Source organism: Sinohyriopsis cumingii, chromosome 3 (genome assembly GCF_028554795.1).
Source record: "Sinohyriopsis cumingii isolate HCF-2022 chromosome 3, ASM2855479v2, whole genome shotgun sequence".
Lineage (NCBI taxonomy): Eukaryota > Metazoa > Mollusca > Bivalvia > Unionida > Unionidae > Sinohyriopsis > Sinohyriopsis cumingii.
In genome coordinates, this window is record NC_142963.1 from 136,443,682 (window position 1) to 136,457,430 (window position 13,749).

Below are 13,749 nucleotides of genomic sequence, written 5' to 3' on the forward strand. Positions count from 1 at the left end.
TGATCGCCATCTGTAGTATACAACAGCTTTGAAATCGTCCAGGTTAAATTTTAAGATATTTGACAGTTTTGTAGATATTGCCAAGTAAAAATTCAAAAATAACCCCATATAAGATGTATTGCTTACTGTGTAATTGATATTCATATAGCATAATATCATCCATTTACTTTTGAACATTGACTTCCTATATTTATATAAGATTTACCCTATGTAACATTACAGTTAGAAATCAAAACTGCTATCAGCAATGATTCCATTTTGTCTTCTACACGGTGTTCAAAGGAGTCAAACCCCTTTAATATAGTTCAAACTTTTTATTTTTCTGTCTTTTTGTCTTCGAGACCCCAACTGTTACAGATCTGATTCAATTTGGGATTGGCATTGCGGAGGGAATGGCATATCTATCAGATCACAAGTTTATCCACAGAGATTTAGCGGCCAGAAACTGCATGTAAGTCTCTGAAACTATATACAACATGTGTCTTCACTATATTCGCTAAGAGGTTTAGATTCTATTGCAAGTTTAAGCTTTTAAAAAATGTAAGAGAGGAAAACCTTTGTTAACAGAGATGATTTCAAGATATGTGATTGTCCAAAAATGCCACGATATTGCTCTGCGTAAAAAATATAAAGAAAAAAAAATATGCTAAAAGCTTTGAGAAGTACACACAGACTTGTAGCTAGTCTTTGAATACAATAGGCAAAAAATTATAATATCGGTGAAAACTAAACGATTAAGATAGTGTTAATTAACTGGCTTAAAGCAGGATTTACTACACCTCTCCTTCGGTAACTCGCACACATTAGGGTCCAAAACATCGATCGTACTATGAGCGTGTTATAGAGGGAATGGTGGATATTACAATCGTGCTTAATTGTAAGATTTATTATAATGTTTTTATAGTTTTAAAATACAGTTTTATTGTTTTGTCATTTTCATTGAATAGATAATATAGTGAACAACATAACCTGTGTATCTGATTTATCAGCAGCATGTAGACTTATTATAAACATATTGTAGTACGTATTAAGTATTCTTTTCGATCCTTCTGTGGCACTGTTACTTTTAAAAGGTTGGATGAAGAACTAAATGTGAAGGTGGCAGATTTTGGTCTATCCAGGGAAATTTACGAGAGGGAGTACTACACCAGTGGCAACACGAAAACCAAACTCCCCATGAGGTGGATGGCACCAGAGAGTCTGGAGAAAGCAACTTACAGCACAAAGTCAGATGTGGTAAAATTGTTATTTACCCATGAGTAAATTTATTACGTTTGCATATGCGGAATTGAGCAACAAGCCAATATGCATGTATAAAGGTCTCTTTTAGACTGAACCTTACTCAGCTAGATAGTCATCTCAAATGTACCGGCTAGGTTTAAGATAAAAAATATGAAATAATGTTCACAAAAGAAAACTCAAAATATATTATTAGGATACATAATCGCAAGGTACCAGTCAAAGTCAGGTGTGCTGTTTAGATCCCAAGTTCAGAGCTTAAGAAATAAAGTCAAATGCAGTGAGTTCCATTTATTTCCGGTTTAAGAGCTATCAAACAAATATTTATAAAACAACTTGACCGTCTTTTTTACATCTTTAATTAGAAAATATTAAAAGTTATTAACATTTTGCATCAATTTGTTGAATTTCTTTTCGCCTTTGTTTAAAATAGTATACATTTAACCCTCAGAAATATACTATCCTGACAAACATTCGTTTCTGAAATTAACCATCACAAGTTTACCATCTTGACCTGCGCTCTTTTCAACAGAGACATAGTCATGCTAGTTCAGTACAATGATATTGTTTTACAATGAAATGTAAAGATGATGACTCATCAAGCATGTTCTAAGAGCATGAACGTCTAAAGAAGTTACCTTGATAACGAGTACAGTGTTAATGTGTTATCATAATATTTTTGTACCGCAGCTGGTTGTGCTAAAACGTAAAAACCTGTTGTTTTTGTCACCAAAAACAATCTAGGTCACAATGAACTAAAGTTGTATACAACAAATGAAACTATACTGTACAAAAGTTATTTCAGGTTCTCTACAAATAAAATAAAAACAAAATATATATACCACATTTAATTTTTCCGTGTAAGATGATCTCGCTAAACCGTGTCGATGACAATTTTTTTATGCTGCATACTGCTCGAGATAGTGCTAATAACTGCAGCTGTTTCCCGTAGTCGGTGATGACTTTGCTCGTCTTGGACTTGAGGGGGGCTGTCGCCTTCTTGATACCCTCATGCATGCCTCTTGTATCACCGGTATCGGCAGCTGTCTGTATACTGGTGCAGAGGTTCAGCCAGTAGGTGTTTGCGCAGTGGCAGGCGGTCTGTTGCTCGTTGTTCCTGGCAGTCCTATGGACTTGCAGTGTAATAGGGATAGCTGCAGCCTCGTATGATGGGAGGGCTTTCCTCTTTGCCTCAGTCAGGGGCTGCATCTCCTCCCATTTGTCTTCATACCTGTCGGCATTTTTGTGCTCCTACTTCCTGTATGCATTTATGGCTACATTGTACACAGCGTCACGGATGCAGGACAACTTAGAGTTGATGGTGTCATCAGGTGTCGGTTAGTTGATAGTTTTCTGCGGTTTGCTGATTAACTGCTGTGTTTGCTCTGGGTTACATGCACATCAGGTATTGATTGATGTGCGAACCTTCTTCTTGGCGTTGGCAGCTTCTTGGTTATAATTTGCACCTTCCTGCCCACGAGGGAATGGTCAGTGTTGCAGTCAGCACTGTGGAAGCTGCGGGTGTTGAGGACACTGGACAGTTCCGCATGCCTTGTGATGAAGAGGTCTGTCTGGTGCCAGTGGTGGGAACGTGGTTGTCTCCATGACACCTGGTTGATCTCCTTGCATTTGAAGAAGGTTTTGGTCACACATAGGCTGTAGGAGCAGCATATATCCAGCAGTCGCTGACCATTCTTGTTGATCTTGCCCCTTCAGCGAGAACCGAGACTTGATGACCAGGCGTCTTATTCAGCTCCCACAAAAACATTTTAATCTCCTAGTAGGAAGAAGCCTTCAGTGCTGCAGATACTGAATATTGCCTGATCCAGAACCTCGTTGATCTTCTCTCTCTCCTCGTTGGTGGAGTAGAGGGATGGGTCATTCACGCTGTCGATGTTGACTGAGCCTGAAGATGTTGACAGCCGGAGGGCATGGATTCTCTCAGTACCTGACGACGGAGGTTTAATGATGGCGACTTGCGTGTTATTTACATCAAAGCCGACACAATGCTGCCTAGGTTTGTCCAAGGCCTTCCCTTGACAAAATAGCATGTAATTGGCGTCCCTGATGGTGCCACTGTCGGCCAGTCGGGTCTTCTAGAGGCAGGCAATATCGACGTTCAGTCGGGAGAATTATCTGTCAATGACGGCAGTCTTCTATGCGTCGGCAATCTGATGCAGATCAGAGGTGAATCCATTACATATGATCCTGATGTTCCAGCTTGTGAAACGAAGAGCTGGTGTCATATCTTCTTTGAGTACTGTCTGATGCGGAGTTTGTATCCCACTTGTTGAGATGGTTATCTAAGTTCCACGCATCCAGTGAAGCAGACAGGCCATGGCAGGCAGCACCTTACTGACCAGGGGTTGCCCAGCTTGAGGTGGACGGTAGCTGTCCAATGAGACATCATGATCTCTCCCACTTTCTCCCAAGCTCTACGCCAATTGTGCTTTGACCAAGAACCAGTAAACTGATACTTCCCTTGTGCTAACGCCTTATAATGACTCTGTAGTGTCCTCCCAATAGATCTACTAATCTGGGTAGGGTGGTATGGAGAATCAGCTGTTGTCCATGCAGCAGATAACCCCTCTCCATGCAGCTGGTGAACCCCAGGGACTGACGAATTCCAATACAGCTTTCCTGTCGGGTTTTACTCCCTTAGCCTTTCCGTGAGTGGGTATAGCCGCAATGGATCATATGTTTGAAATCTAAGTTTTCCTTTACCTAGATGAGCTACCATCCAAGATTTTTCCTTAATAGTGTTAAACAAATTGTCAAAAGTCTACAAATCTGAGCATGTTATCTTTGTATAACCATAATAAACTATTCAAAGATTATTGTCTGTAACAACTGATAAATTATGCAAAGCTCATGTCTCTAAGTGTAATAGTTTTTGTGATATTGTCCTTAAATATGTTATGGATTGACAAATTCATAGAGATTGGTATGCACTCGGTGCACTCACTATGGAGACAAAATAGTGATGTCATCAATAGTTTTAGAGTTATGGTGTGAATTGAAACGTGTGAAAAACCTCATCAAAATATTGAAACTGAATAGACACATCTTGACCACTAGTATACTTTGTTTAAAGCTTTTAACTGATGTATCTTTAACAATTGTCAAGTTTGGTTTCAGAAACGAAAGTGTGAATGATAATGGACAACCAGACAAATGGGTAAATGTGTGGTAATACCATAGTGTGATACTCACCCAGAAAACAATTATACTATAATTGTTCAAGTTTCTCTTGCCAAGGTATATTTTGGCATTAATGTCAGCTGAAACGTTAAGAAATACACCGGGAGAAGTTTGAAGTAAAATTCTTTGGTTGTCTTGTATCATGGATAGAGACCGTTATTATCTTACTTTTGGTTAAAATTTACATTATATATTTATGAGGGGTATTTAAGATGTTCTGAATGTGTTCTTATACTATAACATTTTTATTATTCCTATCTCCAAATAACACACGATGTGACCAGATATGTTTAAACTAAATAATTTCAGCTGAAACAATGATTTCCCTTTTTAAACACATAATTAAGGAGAAAATAGTTTTGATGGGAGAATACGGGCAGAGACCCCAAATAATTATGTAAATATGATTTATCTGCATTTTTGTTATGGTGTTAAATGCCTAGACATCCAGGTACCTGCTCAGACATTTGCTAGAATTACTGGTCATTGTAATGCCATGAAATTGTGGCCAACTGTTGTGGAATACTGCAAAGTCATCTGTTATGCACTCCTACCCAAGTCATCCATTTATTCCATGAAAACATACTGGCACATAAATCTGACATCAAGACAGACTTCTTGCAGCTGTAAATCATTAGAACATTACCACATCTTTTATACAGCTATGATTTATTTACAAATGTTTTTTGGCTGATTTATGTTATCAATCACTGAGGGTCAGATGACCTTTAAAATGCTTCATTCGGATGGAAATGCATTTTACCAGTTTATTTGCAAAATGAATGTGTTGTGGTGAATGTGGAGTCATTTGAAGGGAAATGCAGATATTCTGTTCACTAATAAAGGACTGAGTAATACAGTGCACTAATATGTATAATTTTGTAATACCCTAATATATAATATCTTTCATTTGTGCCATAATTTGTATGCATGGATATATATTGTCTTCTTAGAAATCATCTTCATTGCTATTTGTGTACTTGATACTGACTGCCATATTTATAAATATCACCCACATATATCTGAAGTAAAAAAAATGACAATTGTGTAAATTGTATTTTCTGTTCTTTGCAGTGGTCGTATGGGATAGTTCTTTGGGAATTGATGACAAGGGGGGTAACTCCATATTATGAAGTTGACAACTGGGACATCGTGCGGTACTTGCAGAAAGGGAGACGACTTCCTCAGCCTCAGTACTGTCCAGACAAATTGTAAGAAAATATACCAAATTTAAATTTTGTGTTTTAGCCCAGTGTCATTAATGCCGTGTGAAAATGTGGTTTAATAGAGAGGCATACTATTTTCAGTGAACTATCAGCTTGTAGAAAGGGATGACACTTTATCTATCTTTACCTTTTATTAGGAACACATTAAACTACACTTCAATTTGATCACAGTCACTGTCATTAAACCTGCTGTTCCATGTTCAATTAGAGAACGTTTTATAAACAGGCCACCGAAGAGGCAAACATCCCAAAGAGGAAAGCGGACCTACGTAAACGTTCTAAAAACAAGCAAATGTTTTCTAAGTGATACTGACTGCCATACTGGTGGACAAGTGAACAGCTGTCGTAGTTACAGGCAGTTACTATATCCATTAGCGTGAACCCCCACAGGAAAAGGTGCCATCCACAAAACTCACATGAAAATGATGTTATTTTCAGTAGGTCCTTTTCACGTGTCATTGGTGGGGACGAATACTTCAAATCCTTTTCTACAGAGGAAAGGGAAAGTCTTTGCACTGAAGTTTTGATATCTTACAAATTGTTTTCAAGGGCCTTCATATCAAATTACTGGCCTTTTCCTCATTGTAAAGAGCTGTCATTGTTACAAGCATCCCCGCAGACCCATTCAGAACTGTCTTTTTAAAGGAATCCCAGGGGATCCATTCAGAGCTGTGTATGTTACAGGCATCCCAGGGGACCTATTTAGAGATATGATTGTTAAATATATGCCAAGTGACCCATTTAGAGTTTTCATTGTTACCAGCATCCCAGGTGAGCGATTCCGAGATGTCATTGCTTCAGGCAACCAATGGGATCTATTTAAAGTTGTCTTATCCCAGCCCTCAGTTTCACAATCAATCCATGGGTTGATTATACAGCTGCCTTTGTTACAGACATTTCTGGAGACCCAAGCAGAGGTGCCTTTTTATGGACATTCTATTAGATCCATTCAGCGCTGTCTTTGTTACAGCCATCCTGGTGGACCAGTGAAGAGATGTCATTGTTACAGGCAACTGTGGGGTTCACTGAATGGCCCTTCACATAAATGCACCAGTCGTCTGTTACATATAATTACTTAGTGACACCCATGTTCAAACTGGTTGTCCTTTTACATCAATGCATCAGCCAACTGTTACATAGAACTACTTAGTGACACCCATGTGCAAACTGAATGGCCCTTAACATCAAAGCATCAGCCAACTGTTACGTAGAACCACTTAGTGACATCACGTGCAAACTGAATGGCCCTTCACATCAATGCATCATCTATATGTTACATATAACTACTTAGTGACACCCATGTGCAATCTGAATGGCCCTTCACATCAATCCATCAGCCATCTGTAAAATAGAACTACTTACTGACATTACTGTGCAACCTGAATGACACTTCACATGAATACATCAGCCATCTGTTACATATAACAACTTAGTGTCACCGATGCTGAAACTGAATGGCCCATCACATCACTGCATCAGCCAACTTTTACATATAAATACATAGTGATGCAAATGTGCAGACTGAATGGCACTTCACATCAATTATCTGTTACAAAGAACTACTTAGCGGCAATCATGTGCAAAAAGAATGGCCCTTCAAGTCAATGCATAAATCATATGTTACATATAACTACTTAGTGACACCAATGTGCAAACTGAATGGCCCTTCACATCAATACATCAGCCAACTGTTACATAGAACTACTTAGTGACACCGATGGGGAAACTGAATGGCCCTTCACATCAATATATCAGCCAACTGTTACATATAACTACATAGTGACGCCGATGTGGAAACTGACTGGCCCTTCACATCAATGCATCAGTCAGCTGTTACATAGAACTACTTAGTGACACCCTGTTGTATGTCACCGCTCAATTGGCGTAGAGCAAGACGTCAGGGGTTGCTTCTGACGGTGGAAGTGACCAACATGTTTTACTGGACAGCTACCACCCGCCATAAACTGGGCAGCCTCCCATCGAATAAGTTGCCGTATTGCCACAGTTCGCCTGCCTTTGCTGGGTGCGTAAGACTTAAGGTACATGAGCACCTGAGAGTGGGCTGCAACTACAGCACCAAAAAATAACAGAAGAAAGCCAATAATGAAACCTCCAATCCTCAAGTTAGTTACCTGGAATATCCATACCATGCTGACTGGGTTTTCATATGATATCCGGGCAATCAGATATGTTCGAAAGACTTCAGTCATTGACGACGAATTTGCAAGACTCGTGGTCGACTACCAGTTTCCCGGCCCCTCAGAGAAAAGAACAACACATACTTAAGGCAAGAAAGAGCGTTGGCGAAGCCAGAGAGCTTGTGTCGGATTCGCTGTCAGGAACACTCTGCTGGTGATGATAGAATCATGCCAACAAGGAAGTGGAAGACTGCTTTCCTTCCTCCTCCACACCACAAATGGATCTGTCAAACTGACCAGCGTTTACACTCCCACACTAAGCACCTAAGCAGAAACCAACAATAAGTTTTACGATGAGTTAAACTCGCTCATCGACACAATTCCCAAGGAAGAGAATTTGATTTGGCTGGGCGACTTCAATGCTAGGGTGGGTGCCGACCTTGACTCTTGGCCCTCCTGTCTTGGCATATTTGGCGTTGGCAGATGAATGAGAATGGGCAGCGCCTTCTAGAGATGTGCTCGTACCACGACCTCAGCATCACCAATTCATTATTTCAGACCAAGCCATAGCCCAAATGGTCTTGGAGGTATCCCCGCTCTAAACACTGGTACCAGCTAAACTTGATCATTACAAGATGGTCAGCCATGAAGGGTGTGCTTCTTAAAAGTACCTTCCACAGTGCTGATTGCGACACCGACCACTCGGTGCGCTGCAAAACGAAGCTTCAGCCGAAGAAGATCCGCCGCTCTAGGCAAGAAAGTAACCACGCATATATGTGAGCAAAATGTCATATCCAGACAAGGCTGAGGAATTCACCTATGCTCTTTCCAAGACGTTTGATTCCGAACCTTCCAACGGCAGTGAAAAAGAAAGATGGGATCCTATGAGAGAGACTGTGTACAGCACAGCCACACGGATCTTTGGTGAAACGCAAAGAACAATGACTGGTTTGAGGCTAACTCCGCCACACTCATGACAGCCATAGAAGAGAGTCACAGTGCTCACCTGCAATACAAGCGATCCCCATGCCAGAAGACACTACAGGCATACAGGTCTACGAGAAGCAAAGTGCAGAGATTAGCACGGTAGTGTGCCAGTGAATACTGGCTTCAGTTCTGTCAGAGCATCCAGTCAGCAGCATATATCGGAAACATTAGAGTCATGGACGATGGCATAAAGAAAGCAATGGGTCCCAAGAAGAAAGTGACAGCACCACTGAAGTCTGCCACAGGCGATACCATCCACAACAAGGGCAAGCTGATGCAGCTTTCGGTGGAATACTACTCTGAACTGTACTCCAGAGAGAACCACGTGACCAATGATGACCTCAATGCTCTTGAAAACCAACCTCTCATGGCCGAACTAGACGAGAAATATACTGTAGCCGAACTAAGGAAGGCCTTAGAAAAACTGTCCTTGTGTAAAGCCCAAGGGAAGGATGGCATCCCATCAGAAGTTATCAAGAGCCGCTGTAGCGTGCGGCTCACACATTTGCACGACCTTCTCTGCCAGTGCTGAGATGAGGATGCAGTGCCTCAGGACCTGAGAGAGACACCAACATCGCAACCCTATACAAGAACAAGCGCGACAGAAGCGACTTCAATAACTAAAGGGGCATATGCCTTCTCAGCATCGTGGGTAAAGTTTTCGCACGCGTCATCCTGAACAGACTGCAGCTGGTTGCAGACAGAGTGTATCCAGAGTTGCAGTGAGGGTTCGGATCAGAGAGGCCCACAGTCGACATAATCATCTCCGTCAGGCAACTGCAGAAAAAAGCAGAGAACAACACAAACAATTCTTCGTGGCCTTTATAGGCCCTACCAAGGCGTTCGATCTGGTCAGCATAGACGGACTCTTCACAAAGCTGCTAAGTATGATCCAATCCTTCCACGATGACATGAAATGCACAGTGCAGTACATTGACCTAACATCCGATCCGTTTGACATACGCAGTTTAATGAAACAGGGCTGAGTTCTTGCCCCCACGGTTTTCAGCATCTTCTTCTCAGTCTTGCTCAAGCACGCCTTCGGGACGTCCACAGAAGGGATATACCTGCACACGCGATAAGACGGCAAACTGTTCAACCTGGCACGAATGAAGGCAAAGAGCAAAGTGCATGAAGTCACCATCAGGGACATGCTCGTCGTTGATGCTGTTGTACTCGCCACCAACACAAAAGCTGAGCTACAGCGCCTGAAGGACTGCTTTGCTAAAGCATGATATGAGTTTGGGTTGACCACAAACCTAAAGAAAACAAATTTGATGGTTCAGGATCATCATCAACAACTACGAACTTGAGGTGGTCAGTCAGTTCGTGTACCTCGGCTCTTCCATTAGCAACAACCTCTCGCTCGATGGTGAACTCAACAAGCGGATCGAAAAATAATACAAAACACTCTCCAGGTTGTCACAGAGAGTGTGGAACAACTGCATGCTGACATTGAACATCAGGATCAAAGTGCACCGTGCCTGCGTGCTAAGCACTCTCTTGTACGCCAGTGAAACCTGGACTATATACGCCTCACAGGAGAAAAGACTAAGCGCCTTTTACATCCGATGCCTCCGACGCATACTTGGGATCACCTGGAGCTATCGCGTAACAAATAAACATTATGTCACGACGGTTCGTTAATATGCTTTATAAAGGTTTTCATATTTTTTGTAATGCTACCTAAATTCAATGGCTGATTAGGATTATTTAATAGAACTATGTGTTGTGATTATGCCAGGATACTCTCTGTCAAACGTGTTTAAATCATATCTTGCGAATTCTAAAAAAATACCATTTGAAGACCTTTTGGGATGCGGGGGCACCAAGGCTGCATTATTTGATACAAGAGCACCAGTTTTTATTCACACTTGATATCGTTTAGGTCAGGACATTTACTTTAACACTTGGTCAAATTCATGTCAGCACATTTACATAGTCATGTAAAGGTGTATTCAATTAGTTGTTTAGATCGTAGTGGGTTTGAAGGTATTCTGTTTTAGTAACCACATTTATTGCTGAATCGGTATCATTTATACGAACTTATAAGTGTTTCATGCCAGGATATGTTGTCTCATGGTCATCATGTGACACACAAGCACCAGTCTCAGCGCCATACAATGACCTAAATTGGCCCTATGGCCACGAGAGCTAAACATATTTTAGTCCATGTGACAAATCAGCAGTAAATAGGATCTAACTTAGTTCACTTAGACCACTGGCCTTGATAACTTATAATGATTTTGTATGTGCATATCACATTTCCTTTCTATAGTCCATGTGAGAAATCGACAGTAAAAAGTGTCTAACTTAGTTCACTTAGCCCTATGGCCATCTGAGATAAATGAGTTTAGGCTGTGCAGAAGAAATTTCATTTGTTTAGCACATGCTGTCAATGGAACCTGTTCAGACAAACATCTGTGGAGCACAGTCTGACAGTCAGTTTGTTAATATCGTTATACCCATTGTAGTTTGAGAAAATTAACATGGGTAAACTTTTGAAGTTGTCACCAAAACCATATTTTACCCTCACCTTTGTTACCAGAGGACAAAGAGGACATTGTTTCCATTTTGAAAACATATGGAGAGATAATGCCTTTATTGCCTTTTCTCTCTCCAGTGCAAAACTCAGATAATGGTGTATGTTATCACAAGGAATACAGACTAGACAGTGTGTCAGACTTTAACAAAGTTATTGCAGTATCAATATTTGAATAGCAAAATATATAGCTGGACAATTAATTATGTATGTCTTTCACACTGTCTGTATCATGCCGTATGTCAGTAATGTTTAGCTAATGTGCTTATACCATCCTAGTTTAAACCATTACATACAATCATAAAGATGTTTGTATTAATCATCAACTCTGCATGTCACGTGGGATAAATCTACTTGCTATTGCTAATTTTAGTTAGTTTGCATTTTATGCATTATAATTGTGACCATAAGAGTTCAGAAACACCTCATGGTATCCAAACAAGTATTGTCCTGGCAGGTTCCAAACCCACACTTTTCTGTCCATGACTCATGCATGCTTACAAATGAAGCCAGTCCACCACATAGCAATACTCACCGCAATCAAATATGACCGATGTACTAAAATTAGACAACATGTAAACGAATTCTACTACACAACAAAACTGTTGAGCAAAATCTGACCAATTATTACAGAAATTATACTGCGATACGTGCCTTTTGGAGAACCAAATAGTGCTAATATGATATCCAATATGGCCCTCATTCCTATAACTTTTGAACAACATTCAGAAAACGTTTAATACACCGTTCAATATAATACTTTTAAAAATGCTAATGCCGAATTAGATTTAACTAATGCTGTTAAACAAAAACTGTTCAATGTTTCTCCTCAAAACATGCTCAACTGGATTATTTTCCAAATGAAAAAATTAATTGAAATATGTCATCATATATGGCCATCATTGCAAAAGGAACAAAGGAATTTACACAACTGTTTCTCATACAGTGTCCAATAGAATTCGACCAACTTTTACAGAAAGCATTAAGATAAGGCCCTTCAGAATGCTAAAGAATAATGATGGAGTCTCACATTGACAACGTCGAAAACATTGGCGAAATTTTAATCAATTTTGCTTATGACATAAGCAATGACAAACACTGGAAGAAACGTATACAGACCATGGTTTAGTAGCCAAACACTCTTTCATTTGATTGTTATGCAAATATCATTCACTTGGGTAGTATCAGATAGGCTTGTGCCTCTTGCTTTAGTATCAATTAAAAGCAACAGAACTATATTTCAGGTACGTTATCATGCAGACATGTTGGCTAATTGACCCACAGGATCGGCCTACCTTTAATGTGTTAGCAAGGGAGATAACCGATATGTTGTCTGTTGCGGAACATGACATGCAGCAAGGTTTGCTGAAAATAGACATTCATTGTTCTCGTTTTAATCAAGCTGACTTCGCAAAGTTCCATTACGCATATGATCCCACCTACCTGGAGCCGCCTACAAAATCTGAACGTATAGATGGTGATAATAGTGGAAATGACTACATGGAAGTATTTGATGACACCAGTGATGTACAAATTGATCCAACGGATGGTACACATGGTAAAAACAAAACTGAGCCTTATGATTACGCTTATGATGACACCTACCGGAAGACGCCTAGACAAACTGAACCTGTAGGTGGTACTAATAGTGGAAACGACTACGTGGAAGTATCTGATGACACCAGTGATGTGCAAATTGATCCAACGGATGATACACATGGCAACAACAAAACTGAGCCTTATGATTACGCTTATGATGACACCTACCTAAAGAAGCCTAGACAAAGTGAACCTGTAGGTGGTACTAATAGTGGAAACGACTCCGTGGAAGTATATGATGACACCAGTGATGTGCAAATTGATCCAGTGGGTGGTACAAATGGTATCAACAAAACTGAGCCCTACCATTACGCTTATGATGACACCTACCTGGAACCGCCTTCAAACACTGAACCTATAGGTGTTGCTAATAGTGGAAACGGCTACATGGAAGTATTTGATGACACCAGTAATGTGCAAATTGATCCAACTGATGCTGCTAATGGTAACAACAAAACTGAACTTTACTAATATTGAAAGAAAAACTTAACATAAAAAAGAACTAGCCTTGAGGACTATGAACATGATAACTATGAAGGGATGACAAAGATAATCCTTTTAACTTGACAAATTCTTGCCGACAAAAGTGAATGCGAAGTGACTGACAACATTAGGAAGAGGATACATGAACATGGAGGACAGATTTATACGGGATTAATCATAGTCTAGAGCAATGAATATTCACAATTGTTGTATATTTTGAAAAGTATGGTTTTCTTCTAATGATCCATTTTTTGAAAATTTATATAATCTTTTGCATATAATATGTCATATAAAGTTAGATATTATATTATGTACAATATATTATTATTAGTAT

General features: G+C 40.0%; 1 protein-coding gene across 1 annotated transcript in view; it reads left to right on the plus strand.

Annotated features, from left to right (window-relative positions):
• The window catches only part of LOC149803929 (hepatocyte growth factor receptor-like), a 91,795-nt gene extending 78,392 nt beyond the window's left edge, over nt 1-13,403 (plus strand). The window contains exons 12-15 of the mRNA XM_089954011.1: nt 342-451; nt 1,074-1,236; nt 5,515-5,651; nt 12,578-13,403. Coding sequence (XP_089810137.1) covers nt 342-451; nt 1,074-1,236; nt 5,515-5,651; nt 12,578-13,403 — 1,236 coding nt within the window. The remainder of the gene's footprint in view (nt 1-341; nt 452-1,073; nt 1,237-5,514; nt 5,652-12,577) is intronic.
• The last annotated feature ends 346 nt before the right edge of the window (nt 13,404-13,749 follow it).